Source organism: Cervus canadensis, chromosome 32 (genome assembly GCF_019320065.1).
Source record: "Cervus canadensis isolate Bull #8, Minnesota chromosome 32, ASM1932006v1, whole genome shotgun sequence".
In the NCBI taxonomy this organism is placed as follows: Eukaryota; Metazoa; Chordata; class Mammalia; order Artiodactyla; family Cervidae; genus Cervus; species Cervus canadensis.
The window spans coordinates 38,604,371-38,626,634 of record NC_057417.1 but is presented as its reverse complement, the minus strand read 5'-3'; the positions used below and the strand labels follow the sequence as shown (position 1 = coordinate 38,626,634).

Here is a 22,264-nt window from a genome sequence, read left to right as displayed (position 1 = left end):
GCACAGCAGGCATTCAGTTGACGTGTGTTGAATTTATAACTGTTTCCCAGGTTTCCCTTCAACACCTCCTGGGCTGAAGATCTTGCCAGAACTTCGCCACTCCCCAAGGTCACCATAGGACGTTCTGCCAAGATGGAAGGTCCTTTATCTGTGCTGTGAGTTGTGGCAGGTGGCTATCTAGCCCTTGACACGTGGACAGTGCGACCAAGGAACTGGCCTGGTGGCTGGGGGCTATCGTGCTGAATGTTGCCGCCCCTCCCCCAGGATACCCATCAGCACCCGAAGTCACCTCCGTTGCGACTGCTTCCTAGTCCGGGCCCTGCCTCAAGGCGGGCGGCGAGGCCGCACACGCGATCGGGGCTCAGTAGGAGCTTGTGTGTAGGGTGCGCACGTGTGGGCTCAGGAGAGAAACGGGGCTCTCGGGCGGAGGGAGGGAGGAGGTCACCCTGGGAAGATGCACGCGGTGGCAGAGCGAAGGCCTGCAGGCGCGAAGCAGCTAGGTCCCGAGCCACTTGCGGCTCAGCACAGAGAAAACCACCCCGCCCACAGAAGCCCCGCCCGCTCGGACACGCCAAGCCCCTGCGCCCGCGCAGGCGCAGATGCGGCCGCCCGTCCCACGCCTCTTCCGGCTCGCCAGTTGGCGGTAGATTCGTCACCGGCAACCTGCGGGAACCCTCGTCCGGAGCTCAGATATTCAGCGCCATCTCTTTAGGCCCCGAGAGTCCTTGCTGTGCGGCTACGTGAGCTGGGCTTCGAACTGAGCGCTGAGCGGGCCTCGGGGGCCGTGGCGAATCGGCGACCGGTCGGCATTGGCGGAGCGAGCGGAGCCGTGGCGCACCACTGCAACTCGGCGGGCTCGAGGGTACGCCCCTCCCGGCGATCCCGGTCCTTCTTGACGCCCCTTCTGCCCCGAGACCCCCGCGCGTCCCGACGCCCCGTCCGGCTCCCCGAGGACCCCGCCGGCCCCACGTGGCCCCTGCCCGCTGCGCCACTGGGTGGGCTCGGGGCGCGGGCGCCGAGCCGGGCGGTCGCTGGCGGCTCTGCACGCCGCAAGCGGGAGCCCGCGTGCGCCGGGCCGAGCGGGGAGGCCCAGGCTCGGGGGGACACTCCATGGGTCCCGATCTAGTGGCTGGGTGCACTGGTGTCAGACAGCTGCCGACCTCATGGCGCTCGGGCTGCAGGGGCGCCTGGCCCCACTGTCACTGTCAGTGATGCTGATGGCTTCTGGGCAGGGAGGGGCTTGGCAGGGTGAACCGCAGGTGGGCCTCCCAGACTCAGCACTGTTGACATCTGGGTGTGGATGCTTCCCTGTGGTGAGGCTGTCCTGCGCCCCACATGTGGGATGTTTACCAGAGTCCCTGGCTCCCACCACACACTAGGGACGAAAAAGTAGCAGCCCCCAGTTGTGACATATAAAGGAGGCCCCAGACACGGGTTCCTGCGGCCTGGGTACCCTACTGCAGAGCCTCAGGCCAAGGAATGGCTCTTGGTGGAGAAAGCCACAGCTGCTGAGGGGAGGGGAGGATACTGCTGGGTGCCAGCAGGGGTGAAGAGGAACCGGGTCCTGGGGGCCTGAGGGTGGGCTTCCTGAGAGTGTGTGAAAAACGCTCCCTTATCCAAGACCAAGTCCCATGTGGAGGATGACGGCCCCTGGGACTTCTAACACACCTTTCCTGTGACCCCCAGGATGGATCCTGTGGCCTCTGCTGTCCGCCTGGAAGTCCAGGAGGCTGTTCACATCCTTTCTTCATCTGAGGATGGGGGCCACATCGTCTCCACGCTGCAGTCCCTGAGGCGGTACCTTGGTGAAACGGAGACCCAAGCCCCCCCTGGGGAGCAGGAGGAGTTTAGCAGGACCCACTTTGCCACTGTTCTCAGATGTCTGGTTGGCAAGCTGAGCCCTGACTGGCTGGACCTGCTGCCTGATGGCCAGTTGGAGGAGCTGTGGGCCAGCTTCTTCCTGGAGGGCCCAGCTGACCAAGCCTTCCTGGTGCTGATGGAGTCCATTGAGGGTGCTGCCAGGTGAGTGGGGCTGGCTCTGATTATGGAGTCGCTTGTAACATCTGGAGGATTTCGAGCCAGTGGGTTCTCCAAACTATGTGACAGTTCAGCATCCTTAGAAGTGAGAAAGTAAAAGCAGAGCATGTCGGAACGCTGAACTAAAAGAGGGTTGCATTAATCTCTGCAATGGACAGGCCCTCTGTCCTGCCGTGTGGGCGAGGGGGCCGCAGGAATGGTCACACCCATGGCCAGGCGGGCCCACGGGACAGCTCCTGGCTTAAGTGGTCTAAGCAGGCAGTGGGGCGTGGCCATCCTCCAGGGGAGCCCTCTCCACTCTGTGGCTCCCAGCTCATCGTGAGGCACCCCAGCAAACCCCCTACCTCAGCATCAAGCGCCCTGAGGGGATGCTGGTTTCGGTTCCCTGCGGTGGGACGGGAGGGGGCGTGTCCAGGGATCCCAAGGTATGGAGGGTGCTCAAGAAGCGAGGCTGCTCACACCTACTCTCGGTTTAGCCCCAGCTTCTGTCTGATGAAGATGGCGCGGCTGCTGGCCAGGTTCCTGAGTGGAGGCAGGATGGCCGCTGTGATGGAGGGGCAGTGTGGGCAGCAGGCAGGGCCGGCCTCCCGCCTGCTCCAGGAGACCCTTCTCACCAGGGTGGTGGGCCTTCCCGATCGCCTGGGCAACCGTCTGCAGCGAGAGACGCTGGCCGCCTTCTTCCCTCAGAACTACTTCCCTCTGCTGGGCGAGGAGGTCCTGCGGGTGCTGCAGGCTGTGGTGGACTCTCTCCGAGGTGAGGGCCCCTCTTCTGACAGCCTCCTTGGGCCGGCATCCGCTCTGTCCCGCCCGCCCTCTCTGGCCTCCAGGGACTCTGCCACCTCTGGGCAGTGCCACGGGCAGGTCGGACGTTATGGTCTGTCTGGGGCTGCAGCAACCCACCTGTGAAGTTTCGGCCCGGCTTGGCTTGCCGTGGAGATGGAACTGGCCCTGAAGTCCTTATGTGTGTGTCTGGCCCCCCCACTCAGAATAAGGGAACGTCTGAGGTCTGGAAACTAAAGAGCAGTGATGTGAAGAGGGTCCATCTGAGGTGGCTGCCGGCCGAGGTCCCCGTGTCCCTGTCCTTGCGGGTGGAGGGCCTCGGGTCTCTGGCGGGTGGGGGCTGTGCTGGGGGCCAACTCTGAGGGAGCTTCCTGTGCCCAGGGCAATGGGGCGGCATCCTGCCCACCCTCTCTGGAGCAGCAGGAACCTGGCTTCCCCACCTGTGTGGTCCTGTGGTCTGGGAGCCAGTAGAAGCTGGGGTCGTGTCAGTCCAAGTGAGGGTGGGCATTGGCCCTCCCCAGAATGAGGCCCTCTTTCCCTGCGGCCTGGCCCCTGCGCTGCCCCAGCCCTGGCCGGAGACCCTCACCTCGCCCTCCCATCTTGTCTGAACTGAGCAGCTGAGTGATGCTGTTACCCTAAGCCTATCTCTGGACCTCCCGGCAGCTCACCCCGCCCCTTCCCAGCTCGGCCCCGCCCACTCCCAGCTCCGCCCCGCCCCCACAGCTCTGCCCCGCCCCCTCACGGCTCTGGAGCAGCTCTGGCCTCAGGTGCTGCTTTTCTGGGCCGCTTCCAGGTCGCCGTCTCACCCTGTTTAGTATCGCAGCCGCCATCTTGACCTGAGAAGTGGTTAGAGTGGCCCCTGTCCTGCTGTCTGACTTTCCCTCTGGCGTGAGCTGCCATCCCGGACTTGTGTCCACAGCTGACCTGGTCCTCACGGGTCTGCTGAGAGAAATGGACCTGAGTGTTGGGTCCTTGGGGCTGACGTGTCTGGAACACATCTCCCCCCCCCCCCGCCTCTCCCGCTGTGTGGCCGGGTTGAATTCACTCACTCCCGGACGCCCATCTGTAGATCGCGGACGCCGTGTTCCCGTCGCACGCGGGGCTGTCTGTCTCCTGCTTGGCCCCGTCACGCGGCTCTTCTGGGGCAGCTGCAGCCTCTCCCAGCGCCCCACATGGTCCCTGCTTTGTGGGATCACCGTAACGATGAAGCAAGTGAACATGATGCTTTTTGATGTTATTTTCATTGGCTCTTTGACTTGGAAACAATGCTGGTGGGGCTGGAGTTAGACTGAACGAGTTGGCGGTTTTACGATGCGGGATCCCCCTGCCAGGAGCCAGGTCTGTCCCTGCGAGGCCAGGTGCACACTGGTGGTCTCATCGCCTCCTCCTCCCATCCCAGGTGGCTTGGACTGCTCCGTCTCCTTTCTGTCTCAGGTCCTGGGCAAAGCCTGCGTCCACGGGAGACAGAGTGAGTGTCCCTGCTGTGGGAGAGGCTGCGATGTGTCCCGGGAGGGGTGGTGCACTCGTCTGGGCCTGCCCCTGCTGGATGGGGCTTGGCTGCAGCCACTGGACTCCCCGTGGGACCCGGGCTCAGGGCACCCTTCTCTTCTCCTCAGAGGAGATCCTGGGTGTGCTGGTGCCCCGGCTGACGGTGCTGACCCAGGGCAACTGCCTCTGGCAGCGGGTCTGCTGGCGCCTGGTGGAGTGTGTGCCTGACCGGGCCATGGAGGCCGTGCTGAAGGGGCTCGTGGAGGCCGCCCCGGGGTAAGAAGTGAGGCATCTTCCTGCTGCAGATGCTCCTCTCCCAGAAGGGCGGGTGGTGGGGATCCAGAGGGCACCTGGCCTGCCCGTCTCTGTGTGGTCAGCGCCATGGCACCTGGGTGGGGGCCCCTCCATCTGGTGACTGGTCCTTTCTTGGAGTTCAGTCATGCAAATGCCCATCCCTCCTCACTCCTGGTGGCCGAGTCAGGCCCCTCTGTCTGCACCTCTGTCTTCTCTACACCGGAAGGTCCCTGTGCTCAGAAAACTGAAGTCCTGCAGGAGGGTGCTGGGCCCGCGGCTCCATCCTGCCTGGTGACCATGCCCGGGGGCTCTCATGGAAGCCATGGGAGAGAGTGCTGGTCTCTCACTTGAAGGAAGCAGGGGTCTCTTAGTCTAGATCAGAGACTGCAAACTATAGCCTTTGTGGCTCACCCTGTGCTTTTACGAATAGAGTTTTATTGGCGCACAGCCACGCTCAGTTGTGGACCTACCTGCCGTGGCTGCTCCTGGCTGTGGCATCTACAGAGCCCAGTGGGCCATGTGCCTGGCCCTGCCCAGAGAAAGCTGGCTACCCTGCCTGAATAGAGCATTTCACCTGGACACATCGGGGCAGGGAGGGATGTCCTCTGTGTCCAGCACTGGGCTCTGCAGTCTCCACAGTTACTGGGAGGAGGGAGGGTCAGCACTGACTCGAGGCTGGGGCGCCTCCTCGGCCCCCCAGTGGTCAGCGCGGATACAGGGAATTCTGAGTCCTGCTTTTCCCTCTCACCCTGCCATGCCTCACAGGCCAGAGGTCCTCTCACGGCTGCTGGGGAACCTGGTGACAAAGAGCAAGAAGGCCCAGTTTGTGATGACACGGAAGCTGCTGTTCCTGCAGTACAGTTGCTCGGTGAGGGCCGGCGGGGCGGGACCTGCGCTCGGCTCCCTGGACCCTCCTGCCCCCGGGCTCCCTGGCCTGGCAGGCGGTGTCTGTCTGCAGACGGTGATGCGAGCCTGGCTGTGTCGCAGACGCCCGTGCTGCAGAGCCTGCTGGGGTATCTGGCCATGGACAGCCAGCGGCGCCCGCTCCTCGTGCAGGTAAGGGACCCCTGACCCCCAGGGAGCATGTTCCTGCCGGGGGTGTAGGGCGCTGGCTGGAGCCTCTTGGGGGCTGGCGGGGACACTGCGAGGAGGGGGTGGGGTGTCTGACAGGCTGCACCCGCCGCCCGCCAGGCGCTGAAGGAGCTCCTGGAGACGTGGGGCAGCAGCAGCGCCATCCGCCACGCGCCCCTGGAGCAGCAGTGCTACGTCAGCAAGGCCGTGCTCATCTGCCTAGCACACCTGGGGGAGGCGGAGCTCCGGGCCTGCCAGGACGGTGAGCGCCCGGGGCGCCCCATCCCCCACCCTGGCACCCCCCCACCCCGCCCCCAGCTCAGCCCCGTGGCTTGGTGCTTCCAGAGCTGCTGGCCAGCCTGATGGACGGAGTGAAGAACCGCCTGGACAGCAGCCTGCCCCCCGTGCGCCGCCTGGGCATGACTGTGGCCGAGGTGGCCAGCGCCCGGCTGCACCCCAAGGGGCCTTCCCTGAAGTTCCAGGTGAGCACGGGCACTGCCCGCTAGGCCCTCCCAGGGCCGCCGTCACTCCCACCCATCACTGCCCGCCCGCTGGGCCCTCCCAGAGCCGCCATCTCTCCCGCCCGTCACTGCCCGCCCGCTGGGCCCTCCCAGAGACGCCGTCTCTCCCGCCCCAGTCACTGCCCGCTGGGCCCTCCCAGAGCCGCCATCTCTCCCGCCCGTCACTGCCCGCCCGCTGGGCCCTCCCAGAGCCGCCGTCTCTCCCACCCATCACTGCCCGCCCGCTGGGCCCTCCCAGAGACGCCGTCAATCCTGCCCCAGTCACTGCCCGCCTGCCGGGGTCCAGGCCGCGGAGCATCTGTGCCCTGGTGTCCCTGCACAAGCCCCCAGGGGACTCTCAGGACAGAGCCCTTTCAGGCCCCTCCATCCACCGAGCCCCCGGACATCCTGGGAAACGGGGCCCCATCTGCCCCGTCCCTGGAGACGCCCAGACCCTCCAGCCCCTGGTGCCACCCTCTGCGGAGGGAAACCTAGTTGCTCTTGAGGGGCAGCTGGCTGGCTGGCCGTGCAGACCTCAAGCTGTGATGGGGGCTTCAGAGGGTCCCCACGGTGCTGCCCCTGCTGCACCCGTCCCACTGACTCCAGCTCATCTTCGTTGCAGTATGAAGAGGACGAATTGACCCGAGAGATATTGGCCTTGGCTGCACCCTGGCCGGCGCCTGACGGCCCCTCAGAGGAAGGGTGAGGGTCCCACTCGGAGCTCTGGGCATGGTGGGCCCGGCAGGCAGCTCCTTCACACCTGCTACTCCTGACCTGTCCTGGCTGAGACAAGCTGAGATGCAGGCAGGGGCGTAGCGAGTGTTCCCCAGGAGGCGCGGGATCTGGGACGAGTCTCACGGGGCAGCCCTGAGGGTTCCTTTTTTGTTTCCAAAGCCTGCCTGTGGCTCCCGTCGGTGGGGAGTCTCATGACCAAGAGACGGTGGATGGTGGTGGCCCCCAGGCTGGGCGGGAGGGCTCCGACTCCGAGCTGGACAGGTAGGGGCGGCCCCACGAGGGAGGGCATGAAGGCCCTGGCAGGACCATCTTGGGATGTGGGCCCCACGGCGCTGGCTCCCTCTGTCCCTCGAGTCCTCCTCCCACGGGGAAATCAGCCCGCAGGCTCTGGGGGGCCCAGGACCGGTGGGACCGAGTGCCTGTGCGTCCTCCTCAGTGATGACGAGCTGGTCCCCTACGACATGTCGGGGGACAAGGAGCAGAGGAACAGCAAGACGCCCGCGTACGTGCGGGACTGCCTGGAAGGTGCGTCCTGTGTCCCGGGTCTCCCGCCCCCTGCCCAGCCTGCCCACCCGCCCCGCCTCACTCGGGCCATGGGGGCCTCTCTGCAGCTCTGACCGCATCTGAGGACTGGGAGCGCTGGGAGGCGGCCCTGCAGGCCCTGGAAGGCCTGGTCCTCAAGAGCCCAGCCGCCACCCGGGAGGTGAGCATGCAGGCCGGACAGGTGTCGGCAGGGAGCGCCCGGGCCTCTGCTGGTGTCGGGGGAGCGGCGGGGCCCCTACGATCATGCATCTTGACCCTTGACCCCGTGGGCAGGTGAGCCTGGAGCTGGCCAAGGTGCTGCTGCACCTGGAGGAGAAGACGGCCGTAGCGGGGTTCGAGGGGCTGCGCCAGAGGGCGCTGGTGGCCGTCACAGTCACGGACCCGGCACGGGTGAGTCCTCGCACTGTGCGGAGCATGGGTCGTGGCCCCGGTGGGGGCTGCACAGGGGGCCCCCTCCGGGGTCGTGGCCCTCAGCCGCCTCCTGCCCGCCCGGCCTAGGTGGCGGAGTACCTGGCCGTGCAGTTCTATGCCCTCAACTACAGCCTCCGGCAGCGCATGGACATTCTGGACGTAAGTGCCCAGGCCTCTGCCCTCCCCCATCAGAGCAGCACTGGCAGGCCTGGCGCAGAGCCCTGGAGGGGGACGGGGCAGGTGTTTGCCAGAATCTTCGTGGAGGGACCAGAGGCCTCCCCAGCCCCTGTCGCTGGCGTGAGAAGCTGGGACCAGTGTCTGTCTGGTGCTGACACAGCATGGCCTTGGGGGCTGCATCCTTTGTGTTAAATAACGGCTTCACTGAGTTGTGATGCACACGTCATAAATTCAGTTTTATGATAAGGAAAATGGGGTATGTTCACACAGTGGAGCATGACTTGGCTTGAAACAGGAAGAAAATTCTGACATGATGCTCAGTGAAGTAAGCCAGACTCCAAAGGACAAACAGTATATGATCTGACTTACACAGAAAATGGACGGGTGGGGAGGGGCAGGAGTCCGTGTTCCCCAGGGCAGAGTTCCGTCTGCGGGGACGGGAAGGCTCTGGAGGTGCCGGGGATGGTGGCGCTTTCCCTAGGTCAGAGCTCTCTTCCCTTTGCCCACGAGATGGGGGTGGCAGGACTGGGTGGGCTTTGGGAGAAGTGACCGGGGCCTGGGCTCCTCATCAGGGAGCGCCCACCTGCCCCCCACAAAGCGGAGTGCGCCTGCAGGACCAGATCTGACTTGCCGCAGGGCTCCCGGAACCTCCCCACGGGGACCGCTGGGCCCTCCACGGTCCACCTCACCTTGAATTTGGAAACTGTCGTCCTTCCCCAGCGGGGTGGCAGCTGCCCCGGGTTTCCTCTCCTCTAGGTCCTGGCCCTGGCTGCCCAGGAGCTGTCCCGGCCCGGGCGCCTCAGGAGGGCTGCCCAGCAGGGCTCCCCAGGGCCCGGCTCCCAGCCCAGTGTGGCTGCAGTCCCGGCCTGGCAGGCGGTGGTGGAGGAGCGCGTCAGACGCAAGACCCGGCGGTTCTGCAAGGTCAGCTGGGCCCCGGCGTGGCCTCCCAGACGGGGCCTCTGCCCCGCGGGCGCAGTGCCCACTCGTGCCCCAGGGAGGGAGGGAGGGTTTTGGTGGTGGACGCATGCCACAGGGCATCAGGCTGAAGGGGCTGTAAGGCTAGGAGAACAGCCCCGAGGTTCAGCAGCAGCGGTTGGCCGCCGGGCGCGACACGGGGCCACGTCTGGAGACGTTCTCGTCCTCACCGGGGTGGGGGGTGACCAGCCCTCCCGAGGGTCCCCGTGTATCCACGGGGCCTTGAGTGCACGTGTGTTTAGCAGGGCTCCGCGGGGTGGGCAGCAGCCGCTGGCCCCAATGAATTCAACGCAGTGGCTGGTTACTTCTTCTTCCCCCTCCTTCAGCGTTTCGACAGGTGAGGGCATTTTCTAGAGCCTGTGGTTTGGGGAACAGAAGCCCTGGATGCTCCCAGGCTGGGGGCTGAGGTGGGCTCAGCAGGGTCAGGACCTTGGCTGTGGTTGTTCGTAGCGTAAGTGACGATAGAGCATCAGGATATCTGTCACAGATGCTGGGCTCATGGCAGGGCTGGGCCAGAGCCTCCCTGGTGTCTCAGCACAGCCACCCCCATGTACCTCCTCGTCCTGGCTTCCTGCCCCAGGCTGGGCTTGACCAGGCGGCCCTGCAGAGTGACGGGGCGTCTGTCCACTGCCTCCCCCTTGCGGCTCTGGGCAGCATGTGGGGTGAGGAGGTGAGGAGGGCCGTCCAGGCCTGGGGTCCCTCTGTGGCCCAGGAGGTCGGGGAGCCAGGCCTGAGCGCCTGGCCGGCACCATTGCTGGGTTCTGTGTTGTAGGCCTGTGGTGACCTTTGACCTTTTGGGAGATGACCAGCTGGTCCTCGGGAGACTGGCCCACACCTTAGGGGCCCTGATGTATCTGGCTGTGAACACCGTGGTGAGCGCCTGACGACCCAGCCCTGGGAGGCCGCCCCGGCCTCCTGGCTCCGCTGCCCTTGCCTTGGGGTGGGCGTGTTGGGCCTTGTGGGCCCTGCGGCGGGAGCCGCTGGCACCTGGACCCCTGCCCACTGGTGTGCCTGTTGCAGGTGGCTGTGCCCATGGGCAAGGCCCTGCTGGAGTTCGTGTGGGCTCTTCGTTTCCATGGGGACGCGTGAGTGGCCGCAGGGCTGAGGGCAGTCGGGTGGGGGGGGTCTTGGATCCTGTGGGTTGTGGACAGTGGCAGGTGGGCCGGGCTGGGGTGGGCAGCACTGCGCGGCAGCTCCTCGCAGCTCGGCCTTTGTCTTCTTGGCAGCTACGTGCGCCGGGGCCTGCTGTCCGCCATCTCCTCCGTCCTTCTCAGCGTGCCAGCCGAGCGGCTGCTGGCGGACCTGCCGGACGAACTTCTGGAGGCCCGGTCCTGGCTGGCAGGTGGGTGCCGGGCCAGGGCCGAGGTGGTGAGGCTGAGGGGGCCATCAGCCTGTGGGCAGCAGGACATGGTCGGTTACTTCAGGGCACCCTGTGGGGAACGTTGGGGCAGTGCTTGTATCCAGGCTGGACGGGTTCGCCCTCTGTGAGATTACTGGTGTCCTGCCGCCCCCCCGCCAGCCCCCCTGCCGGGTCATATGTTCTTTTTAAAAATTCCCCTGTGGATAGCATGACCTCTGCCTGTGGGCACTTGAGCCACGGCCCTCAGCACGCTGTGCCCGTGTGCACCTGCGGGGCTCACGGCTCAGGGGGTTCTGATGACGGCCTTTCTCTGCCCACCTGCCCCCACGAGGCCACCAGCTCCTACAGCCCAGCCTGTCGGGTCTTTGGCTGGTTTTCCAGCCGTCCTCGCGCAGAGGCTGAGGCACCTCCCGGGCTGGGCTCCCAGCCCAGGTGCCCCGCATCTGGGCTGCTTCCAGGTGATGTGCAGGCTGAGCCCGGTGCCCTGATACTGCGTGCATTCCTTTCTGTCTTCGCAGATGTGGCGGAGCAGGACGCGGACGAGGACTGCCGGCTGCTGGCGGTGAAGGCGCTGCTGCTGCTGGAGAAGCTCCGCGACAGGCTCCTCCCACTCTCCTCTCCTTAGGCCCCGACCCCTGACCCTCGAGCCCGGGAGGCACGTCGCTGGAGGAGCAGGGCGCCTGTTGCAGGCCGGAGTGCCTGTGGCTCGGCTCAGACGTCCACCAGGGCCTCGGGCGCCGCCCCCCACGGCCTGGCACTGGGATGTGGCCGCTGCGGCTCTGGACTCGGGCTGTAGGACGGCCGCTGGGCAGGAGCGGGGAGCCATGGCTCAGCCTGGCCTCTGTGCGGACCACAGACTGGGGCGTTGAGAACACCGGAATGAAGCGCGAGAGGGGGCAGATGGTTCTCTCTTGGGCAGGGACCCTTGTGCGCAGATGGGGAGACGCGAAAATGGGGCCAGGAAGGGGACGCGGGCCCTTGAGAAAATAGGCTTTATTTGGAGAATTTCAGCAAATAGATGTGGGGCTGAGGGTGGGAGAGGGTGAGGCAGCCCCTGACAGCCCCTCGCGGTGGGAGCTGGTGACGGAAGGCGCAGTCGGGAGGCACAGAGCCTCAGGCCACAGCCAGTGCCATCTGCCGCCACCCTGTGTCAGGACGGGCTGTGCTGCAGGAACCAGTCAGACGTGCTGCTGGGCGACCCGCGTGGGTGCTGGGAGATACCTCAGCTTCTTAGGCTTCACACCCTGTAGTCGGGGAACGTCATGGAGAAAATAAACCTACTCCCTTGACTGCAAAAGGGCTAAAACCACCTCGGCAAGGATCAGGGACTCAGAGGGGTGGCTTAGAGACACCCCCGACACCCGCCAGACAGGCCAGCATGTCTTCCTGCAGCTCTGTCTGTGGACTCGGGCACAGAGCTTGACAGGGACGTTGGGCTCCCCTCCGGGAGAGGCGGGCGGGTCCCAGAGCCCGGCCGCGGCTCAGGGCCCGCTCTCCACCTCCTCGGCCACCTCCTCGTCCGCCCCCTTGTGCTCCTCCACGCTGTTGTGCCGCATGCGCTCGGGCGCCTCGCAGGTCAGAGGGAGCCCCAGGCCCTGGTGCACGGCGTCCACGATGTGCTGGCTCACGTAGTAGGACATGTTGGCGGAGGGCAGCCGCCGCCGCATCTCCTCCAGGTACTTGTAGGCCTGGGGACAGAGGGCAGCCAAGACGGTCAGCACACAGAACAAGGGCCCGGCCGCGGTCAGAGTGGGCAGCAGAGGACGGGGCTCCGGGGACCTCGTGACCTTCCCAAGCGTGGCGGTGGCCGGGGCTCTGGGGCCAGTGCTGTGACCTTCCCTGGGAGGAGTCCTGTGGGCAGGCCGACAGCAGGATCTTGTGTCTGGGGCCACGGCCGTGGAGGGTGGGCCCCCCTGGATGCTCACGGGGGACCCTGGGAAAGGATTCACACGCTTCATTCACTGGGGGGGAGGGCAACACAGTTTACACACACACGGTTTGTCTGCTCTTGTGCCCCAACTACTGGCCTTCACACTATGACTACGGAGCCGTAAGCTGCAACAAGGGTCCGTCAGCCACAGTGACAGATCCCACATGATGCGAGGGAGGTCTTGTGTGCTGGTGCAGCCAAATAAATTTAAAAAAAGGTTTGTCTTGTGTAGTTTGACCAGGCGTCCAGTCTAGCGCAGTCAGTCGGCCCTGTGGTTAGTGAGTCTTGTGTGTGTGTGGTCCTTGGCCAGGGGCTGGTATTTCCTATGGGGCCTCTTCTGGTTCTGCCAAGTGGGAATCTGGGGGGCATGGGGGCCACCCAGGAGCTCGGGGGGGGCAGTCTGAGGCAAGATGGACATGCTTATACCTGCTCCACCTGCGCCCCTGCGGGGAGGGTCACACGCGAGCATGAGGGGCCTCACGTGGCTTGTGTGGGTTCACTAAGAATCAATTCAGGATGTGAACAAAGTTTCCAGGAACTCTGACTTTATGAGGAAATGATGGTCACATCTGAGCATTTCTTCCAGATGACACAATTCTAGAGCAGTCATCTCAGATATAATTGGGAGAGATAAACAAAGATTGTGAGATAAGCTAGGCTATTTGGAGGGACGAGGGGTGCAGCATACAGGTGCCCAGACTCCCCGATGACGGGGAGGCAGTGTTGGGCACCAGGGCCATCCCTCATGTCTGCCAAGTGCCAGCTGCGGGCCAGGAGCTGTGCTGGGCGCACAGGAGGCCCAGGCCAGGCTGGTGGGCACTGTGGTTAGAGGACTGGCCCAGCGAGGGTGGAGGTGGTTGGGCAGCTGCGGGTTTCGGGCTGGGAGCTGCTACATGGATGGGAGGGTGGGAAGCAGGAAAGGACTTCAGGAGGCCGGGGGACTCGGCTGCACACAGGGGCAAGGCAGCAGTGTCTCCGGGAGGGCTGGGGGTCTGTCAGGGCTGTTACAACAGGGGAGGGGCGTCCAGGGGGAGATGGGGGAGACCCCCCTGCCCCCCGAGCTGCAGGGAGGGTTTCTGTGTTCCCTTCCTGGGAGGAGACATGCAGGCCTTACCTGTCTCTATTTACAGGTTTTTTTAAATTTGGAGTTACTGTATCCCCCAGGGGACCCCCCCCCCCCCCGGTGGACCAGTGGCTAAGACTCTGCCCACCCCTGGCCAGGGGCCAGGGCTCCATCCCCGGTCAGGACATCGAAGATCCTGTGTGCTGCAATGAGGACCTGGTGCAGCCAAATAAGTAAATAAATAAAAGAGCTTAAAAATCAAAATCCCACAGGCTTCAAAGCTTGAGACCACAAAGAATTTGGTGAAACGCTTGCAATGTGATCTGATACTGAGGATTCAGAGGTCTGAGCATCTCTGCTGTCCAGCTTGTGTTCTCCTAAAAGGGGAACACTGTTTGGTTCACTTCAGAGCTGTCTCCACAACAACAGAAGGGCTCGGAGCTGGAAGTGGACGGGCCGAAAGGACACGGGTGAGCCGGCCAGGAAGTCTGAGCTCACGGTGCTGACCCCCAGGCTGGGGCCGCGGGCGGATGCTCGGCTTCCCTGGGAATCAGGGCCACGCCCCACAAGGCTGGCACGGCCCGCTGGCGACACTTCTGGAACAACTGGTCGATGCAGGGCTTGTGAGCGCTTGGGAAAGGAACGGGCCTTGGGTCACTGCCTGTGGGGGCCGGGCCGGGCAGCGCTCTAGGCCGCGGCAAGGTATGTGTGCAGCCCGTGGGGACATGACAGGAAAACATGGTGGGCAGAACTCTGCTGTCTGCACGAGAGGATGGAGGCTTCCGCTGGGCTCTCTTTAGGTCAGCCTCCCACCAGCAAGGACAGACTGCACAAACGCACCCGGCTCCAGAGAACAACCGTGGCCGGTGTGTTGGGGCCCACGCTCAGGTGACTTCTGCTTGTAACCACTGCCTCAGGGAGGCCGGAGCCCAGGTGCTGGGAGATGTGAGAGGCATGCAGAAGCCAAACCCTGTCGTTGAGAGCCAGAACTGGAACCAGAACTGCGTCCATATGGCAGCTGGCACTCGAGGAACAGAGGAGCCCTGGAGCCCAGGTCCCAGCCTTGGCTGGGCCCTGACACTGCACGCAGTGTAGACGGGCCGGAAAGAATACGGCAGAAAAAAATATTTACAGATTTTCCAAATACAGTCTCAAAAGGATCAAACTTTCCAAGTAACTTACTTTCACCTCAGAAGAAAGCTCAGTGATGTCTAAACACACACACACGGGGCTTCTGTGGTGGCTCGGTGGATGAGAACTCACGTGTCCGTGCAAGGTGAATGGACGCAATCCCTGGTCTGGAAAGACCCCACACGCCACGGAGCAACTAAGCCCGTGCACACAACTACTGAGCCTGTGCCGTAGCGCCCGCGTGCCCGAGAGTCCTTGTGCCCGAGAGCCCGCGCTCTGCAATGAGAAGCCCATGCACCTTAGCGAGGAGTCGCTCCTGTTCGCTGCAGCTACAGAAAGCCTAGGCACAGTAACAAAGACCTAGCACAACCAAAGGTAAATAAATAATGCTAAAAAACATACACAGACACTCACACAGGGACACAGACACATACACACAAAGACAGCATCGCCTGACAACCTAAAACATCTGCAGTGTCTAGAATCCAATACATAATCACCAGGCCTGCAAAGCAGCAGGAAAATACGAACCACAATAAAGAGAGAAGACTCGACCAACAGAAACACCGGGACCTAAGCCGGGAGCGGAGGACTGTGTGGTAAACGCGCGTGCACAGGAAGGCGGAGGAGAGCGCCGCAGTGAGGAGACCAGGAGAGCGCAGTGCGCTGCGGGGGCCGCGGGGGCCGGACCCAAAGGACGGACGCGAGTCTCTGCACGGCTGGCGCGCTTTGCCGCACAGCAGTGCGGAGCGACTACGCTCCAAAGAGAGAGGAGAGACACGCGAGACGGAGGGAGGAGAGGCGGTCCAGACCCACGGGGGTGCAAGTGCAGACGGAGCGACAGGAAAGCTGTAACCTGCAGCAACAGCACGGCAGCTGCACCAGTGCGGACAGGCACGTTCTGAGAGGGACCGGCTGAGCCGGGGCCAACACACACGCCAGACGGGTCCAATGGGGGTGCAGGGGCCCCCAGATGGAGAGGACACAGTGGTGCACCAGTAAGAGGACAGGCCCCTCGTGACTCGGGGGGGAAGCACAGGCGCTCGTGGGGGAGGGGGGCCTGCAGACGGGCGCGTGACCACCACAGTGGGACACACTGCACCCCCCCACATCGAGGCCACGGCAAGCCGTCCTGCACGGGGACTTTCCAGATGAGGTCCCTGTGACATCGGCCAGCAGGATTTCTCCAATGTGTAATGAACTGTGTTCACATTTGCACCACCCAGTGAACCCGTATTTTCCAAATGACTACTGTGATGTGACAAAATCACGTGTGTGTACAAGATCCAAGACAGACCAACAGGTTCTAAGGTAACAAGTACGAAAAGCAAGGCCTGGTCTCTGACTGCGGAGTGTGGCGAGGAGACAGACCCATGGACACCAGGCGGGGGTGCGGGAAGGCCCACCCCTTCTCGCCTGCATGCTGGTGTGAAGCTGGGTCTTCATCACAGGCCTCATATTTCAGTTCAAACAACCTATTTTGCCAAATAGAATGCAGAAATCAGACATTAAAGAGACTGGCAAAAATGTACAACAAAGCTACTTTTCTCACTAAAGGTCTTTGTTTTGGAAAATGCTGTTATTTTAAATGAAAATGTTATCGGTGTTACCATATCGTGGGTTTTTTATGATTAAGTAAGTTAACAAATATTTTACAAATTTATTATTTCCTAATATGGTAAGTATTGGTAGACATCACCCACATAAACAAAAGCTCTTCAAGTTGTCAGTAATGTCCCCAGTGTAAAGGGGTCCCCAGATCAAAATGCTCGAGAACTGTCTATTACACCGAATGATCAAGAGCCTTCCCGAAAGAGCACTCTGGGGCCAGAAGTCCACCTGCAGGCTTGCTCCCAAGGACCTGATGTCCATCTCACTGAATAAACGCCCTCGGAAGCTCCAGGAGCTGGGCACCCCGAGTGCAAGCAGACGGAGGAGTGGGGGCAGGAAGGACTCTGTGCCCCTTGAATGGCTCAGAAAATACTCATTTTATGTGTAAAATATGAATCTTAAAACATTTACAGAATGAATAAATAAATATGACAAAATATTTAAAAAACCATGAATCTGGTAAAGGGTAATTGGGGTTCTATCATTCCTGTAACTTCCCAGTTTTAAAGTATTTCAAAATAAGAAAGGTGGAAAAGGAAGGGACTCCCCTGGTGGTCCAGCGACCGACTCCACGCTCCCTCCCGATGCAGGGTTCCCAGGTTCGACCCCTGGTCAGGGAACCAAATCCCACATGCCTCAACTAAGACCCAGCACAGCCAAATAAGTATTTTTTTAAAAAAACTGAAAAATCAAACTGACACCGAGCCGCAGGGAAGCCAAGCCCCCGCCCAGGCCTCACCGCCTGCAGGTCCCCCGCGTGCACGTGGCGCTCCACCAGGAAGCCGTAGACGTCCCCCACGCGGACGCTGCTGTCCAGGTGCGGCTCCTCCAGGAGCAGCTGGCACTGCCGGATCGACTCCTCGGGGTCCTCCGTGTAGGTCCTGCCGGGAGCAGGGACAGCCTGAGCCCCAGCCCCACGCAGGGCTGCCTGTCAGGGGGCAGGGCAGGCCCTTGGCCTGGAGGATGCAGCTTTGTGAAGGTAGCTGCCGTGAGGTCCATGAACGCAATGGTGAGTCATGTCAGAAACTCACTGATTTGTTTAACAAAATGTGCTGACTGCTCACAGGGCACAGGACTCTGGAGGGCACTGGCCTGTTCACGCCCCGCCCTGCCCGGGGCGGGGGCCTGGGCTGGAGGGCGAGGGCCTGGAGAGAGCGCACTGACCCAGGAGGGGGTCACACAGGGCCCCCCAGGGAAAGGCCAGCACAGGGACGCCAGGGGCTCGGCGGTTCCTGGTGCGTGCCGGTGAGGGCACTGGGAGGCCCCTCGAGCCCTACAGGCCCGTCCTCCAGTCCGTCCGGGCGCCTGCCCAGGGCTGCGCCCACTCCCTCCTGCCACCCCGAGGTTCCTGAACCTGCACATGGAGCCGGGAACACCCTCCAAGGAGCCTGACTCTGTAAAAGGCTTCAGAACAGCCTGGGGCTCCTCTTCAGAGAGCCTGCTCTCAGGTAAGGAAGGCGCTTCTATTGATTTAGTCAGAAGCCGAGCTCGGGGCCCACACAAGGGTTTCGGAAGTGCTGCCTGAGTGGCCAGTAAACAAGAACTGGGGTTCTGGACATGTTCAGGGCTGAAAACAGCAGGCCTCCACCCTGGGCTGAGCTGGCACCAGGGGCTGGAGCCCCCGTGCACCCGAGCGGGCCGCAGGCTCCCCTCAGGTATAGCCTCCCCGAGAACACATGCCTCCCTCAGGCATCTCGGGCTGTCTCTGGGGCGACCTTCCTAGAACCAGCCGGGTTCTGCGGGAGCCAGACAGGCCCTGACACCGTGCGAGGGGACGCAGAGCGTTCCTGCCTACGCCCTGCCCGCTGTGCAGCGAGCTCCCAGGGAGAGGCGCCTGCGGGCGTCGTGAGCCCCACGGCCGCACCTGCGCGCCTGCATGAAGCGCTTCACCAGAGTCATCCTGCTCTGCAGCTGCGCCAGCCTGGCCTCCTGGTCCAACGGGCTCCTAGCCTTGGCCTTGGACAGGCACTTGTAGGCCTCGGTCAGCGCCCCGTGCGCCTTGTCGTAGTTCTGGTACTCATCGACCTCCACCTGCAGGAGGCGGCATCAGGACTGGCACCCGGGCTGGCACCCCGCCCCGCCTGGGCCGGGAGGCGGGTCAGCACCTGGGCACAGGCGTCATAGAAGCCGGCCAGCAGGTCCAGCGCACGGCCCTTGGTGTAGAAGCTGATGATGCTCTTCATGACCTCGGGGTCCTTCTGCCAGTCCAGGGACTGCAGGTAGTTAGCCGCCATGATGTAGATCTCCTTCTGCCGCGAGACGCCCGCGAAGAACACAATCTTCTCCGTGTCCCCGGACTTGAGCAGTGCCCTCATGGCCTGGATGGAGAAAGAGCCGGGCTGGGCCCCTTCCAGGCACGTGGACGGAGCGCCCACCCCATGCGACAGGTGCAGCTTCAGGACAAGGGAGGTCTGGGCTGCCAGGGCCTCGCGGGCACCCCCGGAGCCCAGCCTGGGAAACTCGCCCTGTGGGGCGCGAGCGAGCACTGGCCACGCTCACCTTCAGCCTGTCCCCCGCCTGTGTGTACTTCTTGGTGGCCAGGTGGTAGCTGCCCTGGCGCATGCAGCAGCTGGCGACCTGCTCCAGCAGCGCCCGCCGGGCCTCCTCGGACAGCTCCTTGCAGTCCTTGGGCACCGTCATCTTCTCGGCCATCTCCTCAGTGATGGTCAGGTTTTGCTCCAGGCACAGCTGCAGGGCTTCCTGATACTGGGGGCCACGGACACCGAGGAGAGGCGGTCACTGTCTGGCGGGCAGGCGGGGGGCCTCCCTGACCTCACCCCCACCCCCGGGTTGGGGGAGCAGTGTGGCCAGGGGATGGCAGGGGACCATCTCTTGCTGTGGACGCTCTAGAAGGGCTGAGGAAACGCCTCTGGGAAGGAATTCGTTGTGGGAGAAGAGACCACAGATCAATCATCTTCCTAAATTCAGGTTTTCGGAGTGGGGGTAATTACTTTTTTCTTAAAAAAAATTCAAGAAAAAATTTCTATATTTCATTTGAGAAAGATTCTCAGGAAGAAAGCGCAGTGTGACCTGGTGGGGACGCCCCCTGCGGAGGCTGCACAGGGAACCTGGAGGGCGTGCACCCAGACACGGATGGCGGTCCTGCTGGTGCAGGCCTTGTGCACACACCACCCGTGTGTGTGAGCGTGCTGTCAGACACAGGGAGACAGGAAGCGGGAGGGGGGGCCCGTGCCACGGTGAGGGGGACAGAGTCCTGGGGATGACAGGCACCGCAGACGCCCCTGAGCTGCACACCCAGGAGCCCCGCGGTGTAACATCCATGGTATGCGTGCTGGGAAAGAGCAGCGAGGTCCGCACAGCGGGGCCGGGCCCTCCTGGGAGCGGGCCCGCGTCTGCAGCCGTACCTTCTTGGCGGCCAGCAGCAGCTCCACGGCCTTCTCGTACTGACCATGCTCCAGGAAGAAGTCGGAGCAACGTGCCAGGAGGGCGGGGTCCGACTTCTCATCCAGGTCTTCTGCCACCAGCTGCAGGGCCGCAAACTGCTGGGTGGCAAAGGCCAGCTCCAGGGCCTTGGAGAAGTGGCCGGCCTGCAGACGGCGGGGCTCTGAGTGTGCCATCCGGGCGCGGCCGGGCCGGGCCGGGCCAGGCCGGGCGGGGCCGCCTCACCTTGTGGTACAGCATGACTGCCCGGTCCATCTGCTCGCCCCTCTCCTCGTAGTAGCGCGCGGCCTCCAGCATGTCCTCGGGGGAGCTCAGCAGGGCCAGGTTCATGAGCTGGTCGTCCAGGCCGTGCTCCTGCGGGGGCACAGACGTGCTGGGGACCGCCTGGCGGGAGAGTCTCCCCTGGAACGGGACCCTGGAGCGGAAGCAGGGGTGCCCACCTTGCACAGGCGGATGGCGTTGTTGAAGGCCTGGGCGCGCGTGTAGAAGTGCACGGCCTGCCGCACCTCGTTCTGGCTCTCGTACTGCCGGGCCAGGTGGTAGGAGGCCGCCCAGTTCCCAGTCTCGCTGGCTATCTCGGCGGCCTGGAGACACCAGGGACGGTGGCCTCGCGTCCAGCCCACCCTGCTCCGGTGGGATCCCGCCCCCCTCACCTGAGCACCGGCCCCCTTCCCCGGGGCACCCACGCCCCCTGCATCGGCACCCCCGCCCCGTGTGCCCCCAGCCCCGACCCGGTCGGGGCACCCACCCGCTGGATGTTGCCCTGGAAGCAGTGGACGCGGACCAGGGAGAAGTAGTCCTGGGCCAGCTCATAGTAGTGCAGCGCCGCGTCCATCTTGGCCTGGCTCTCCAGGTACTGGGCCCACCACCGCCACAGCGTCCTGCAGAGGACGCCTCTGCTCAGGCTCTCTGCCCCGGCCCACAGCAGCCAGGCGGCTGAGCCCGAGTGAGGTCCCAGGGAGGCCCCCGCCCAGCTGCCTGGGTCCAGCCTGGAGGGGCTGGGATGCTCCATGCCATCGCATGGAAGGCTCCGGAGGGAGGCCCCTTGGGCCGGCACTCACTTGTCCTTCATTTTGCTGACGTACAGCTTCAGGGCCTGCAGGTCCTCTGCCAGCATCCGCGGCACCTCAAAGCGGTGTGTGTCCGACTTCTCGTAGCTGCAGGAGGAGAGGCAGCGTCACTCACCCCCTGCCCTGGTTCAGCCCTGGGGACGCGAGGACGGATGGCGCCTCGCCTCCCGCCTGCAGCTCTGCTCCTACTGCGGGCCCCACCTCCGCACTGCCCAGGTGGGGGTCCAGGCCCGGCAGGGCCCATGCACTCGGCCGCCCGAGCCTGGCTGCTCCCCCTAGAGCCACAGGGCTCAGGCAGCCCCCGCAGCTGTGCTGGCCCGGCCCCTCCCCGGAGAACCTCGGACCCTCGGGGCTCTCACTAGCTGAGGGCCAGGCTGCAGTCCCCGCTGGCCTCCAGGTGCCGGGCGTAGTTGTAGTAGGTGGTGCGCAGGTGCATGCGGTCATGGCGCTCGGCCACCTCGATGGCCCTCTGCCACTGGCCTGAGGCCTGCAGCAGGCGGTTGAGGAGGTCATAGCGCCCACACCTCTTGTACAGCTGCTCTGCGTCCTCCTGTGGGAACAGGTGGGGTGCAGGCACTTTGGGGTGCGGGCAGCCTGCCTTTCAGCCAGGGTTGGACCCCCCACCCCATCATCGAGGGGCTCATGGACCCCATCAGAACCGGGGGTGTCCACTCCCTCACCCCACCCCCCATCACGGCCTCAGCTTGTCCAAGGAGTTCTCCGCTCCCTGCGACCCAATGGCCCAGATAAGCCCGCACAGGTGGGGAGCGGGCCCGCGCGAGGGGCGTCTCACTCACCAGCATGCCCAGCTGCACGGCCAGCATGGCCACCCTGGCCTCCGGCTCCGGCTCCTGCTGGGCCTCGCGTAGCGCTCGGGCCCCCTGGGCGTGGCCCATGTGCCCCAGGCACACCCTGGCCACGTCCAGCCGCTGTGTCTTCACGCACATGCGCGCCATGTTCTCCCAGACGGCCTGGCTGCGGTGGAGGACACAGGGCTCGGTGAGCGGCCACCCCCCGTGCCAGGCAACGCGGGGACCTGGCCGGACACATGGTCCCTGAGGAGGGGGCCATGTGCAAGCTCCACGGCTTCACCCACAGAGCGGCCTGGCAAGCTGGGGCCCAAGGGCCCTCCGGAGGAGGACGCGATGACAGTCCTGTCCCCCGGCCCACAGCTGGTACCCTGCCCCTTGCCCAGACACCCCCTCTGCTGCCGTCCCACGAAGACTGGGGGCGTCCTGCACAGGCCGCCAGCCCCGCCGAGCCCCTCAGAGCACACCCGCCCCCCCACCAGCACCTCCATCCCAGGCTGCACTCCTAGTGGCCCCGTGTCCTCCCACAGAGACCCCGGGTCGGCTGGGGAGTGGGTACGACACCCGGATGGGGGTGAGGGTCCCGGGAGCCAGCCTGCAGAGCTGCCCTCTGAGCCCCCGGCACAGGCTCGGGGTGGGGGTCTTCCTTTCTTCCTTTCAGAGGTTTTTGGCATCTCTCTCCCTCCCACCCCAGCAGGTCGGGTCTCCCCAAGAAACGAGAAATGAGGCTGGTGGGAGGGAGGGTGCTCCATGCCAAGATGACCCCACGGCCCCGAGGAGCACAACCAGTAACTCCTGGGACGTGAGCGGCTGGTGGACCTACCCCGCCACCAAGCCGTGCTGGGAAAAGCCCGTGGGAAGTGCCGTCCCCGCACGC

General features: G+C 64.0%; 2 protein-coding genes across 9 annotated transcripts in view; one reads left to right on the top strand and one right to left on the bottom strand.

Moving 5' to 3' along the window:
• Window positions 1–611: 611 nt before the first annotated feature.
• TELO2 (telomere maintenance 2) lies at window positions 612–12,521 on the top strand. 3 transcript variants are annotated; one of them, XM_043454902.1, is made up of 21 exons: window positions 612–862; window positions 1,687–2,022; window positions 2,514–2,791; window positions 4,217–4,285; window positions 4,434–4,581; window positions 5,365–5,467; window positions 5,587–5,655; window positions 5,791–5,932; window positions 6,016–6,152; window positions 6,793–6,872; window positions 7,065–7,166; window positions 7,342–7,430; window positions 7,517–7,608; window positions 7,722–7,838; window positions 7,947–8,018; window positions 8,793–8,957; window positions 9,254–9,348; window positions 9,784–9,883; window positions 10,032–10,096; window positions 10,238–10,353; window positions 10,890–12,521. In XM_043454902.1, the coding sequence occupies exons 2-21, from the start codon at window positions 1,688–1,690 to the stop codon at window positions 10,994–10,996; spliced, it is 2,481 nt and encodes an 826-aa protein (XP_043310837.1). In that variant the 5' UTR covers window positions 612–862; window position 1,687; the 3' UTR covers window positions 10,997–12,521. The 3 variants fall into 3 exon arrangements, with proteins under 3 accessions (XP_043310837.1, XP_043310839.1, XP_043310840.1); XM_043454904.1 differs by having other exon boundaries at window positions 612–995; XM_043454905.1 differs by having other exon boundaries at window positions 613–862; window positions 9,257–9,348.
• Window positions 11,347–22,264, bottom strand: part of IFT140 (intraflagellar transport 140) — a 54,071-nt gene continuing 43,153 nt past the window's right edge. For all 6 annotated transcript variants that reach the window (XM_043454899.1, XM_043454901.1, XM_043454896.1 and 3 more), the window contains 12 exons: window positions 21,376–21,553; window positions 20,938–21,128; window positions 20,570–20,665; window positions 20,257–20,389; window positions 19,949–20,092; window positions 19,734–19,862; window positions 19,472–19,654; window positions 18,606–18,812; window positions 18,212–18,424; window positions 17,971–18,137; window positions 16,846–16,987; window positions 11,347–12,059 (listed from right to left, as the gene is read on the bottom strand). In XM_043454899.1, the coding sequence (XP_043310834.1) occupies window positions 11,853–12,059; window positions 16,846–16,987; window positions 17,971–18,137; window positions 18,212–18,424; window positions 18,606–18,812; window positions 19,472–19,654; window positions 19,734–19,862; window positions 19,949–20,092; window positions 20,257–20,389; window positions 20,570–20,665; window positions 20,938–21,128; window positions 21,376–21,553 (1,990 nt within the window). In that variant the 3' untranslated portion in view covers window positions 11,347–11,852. The remainder of the gene's footprint in view (window positions 12,060–16,845; window positions 16,988–17,970; window positions 18,138–18,211; window positions 18,425–18,605; window positions 18,813–19,471; window positions 19,655–19,733; window positions 19,863–19,948; window positions 20,093–20,256; window positions 20,390–20,569; window positions 20,666–20,937; window positions 21,129–21,375; window positions 21,554–22,264) is intronic.

What these genes read in the sequence shown, in the direction of transcription:
- TELO2 (XM_043454902.1), top strand. Translation starts at nt 1,688, where the DNA reads ATGGATCCTGTGGCCTCTGCTGTCCGCCTGGAAGTCCAGGAGGCTGTT. An exon ending in AGACCCGGCGGTTCTGCAAG is followed by an intron (nt 8,958 to 9,253) that starts GTCAGCTGGGCC and finishes ACGTGTGTTTAG; the next exon opens with CAGGGCTCCGCGGGGTGGGC. An exon ending in ATCTGGCTGTGAACACCGTG is followed by an intron (nt 9,884 to 10,031) that starts GTGAGCGCCTGA and finishes TGCCTGTTGCAG; the next exon opens with GTGGCTGTGCCCATGGGCAA.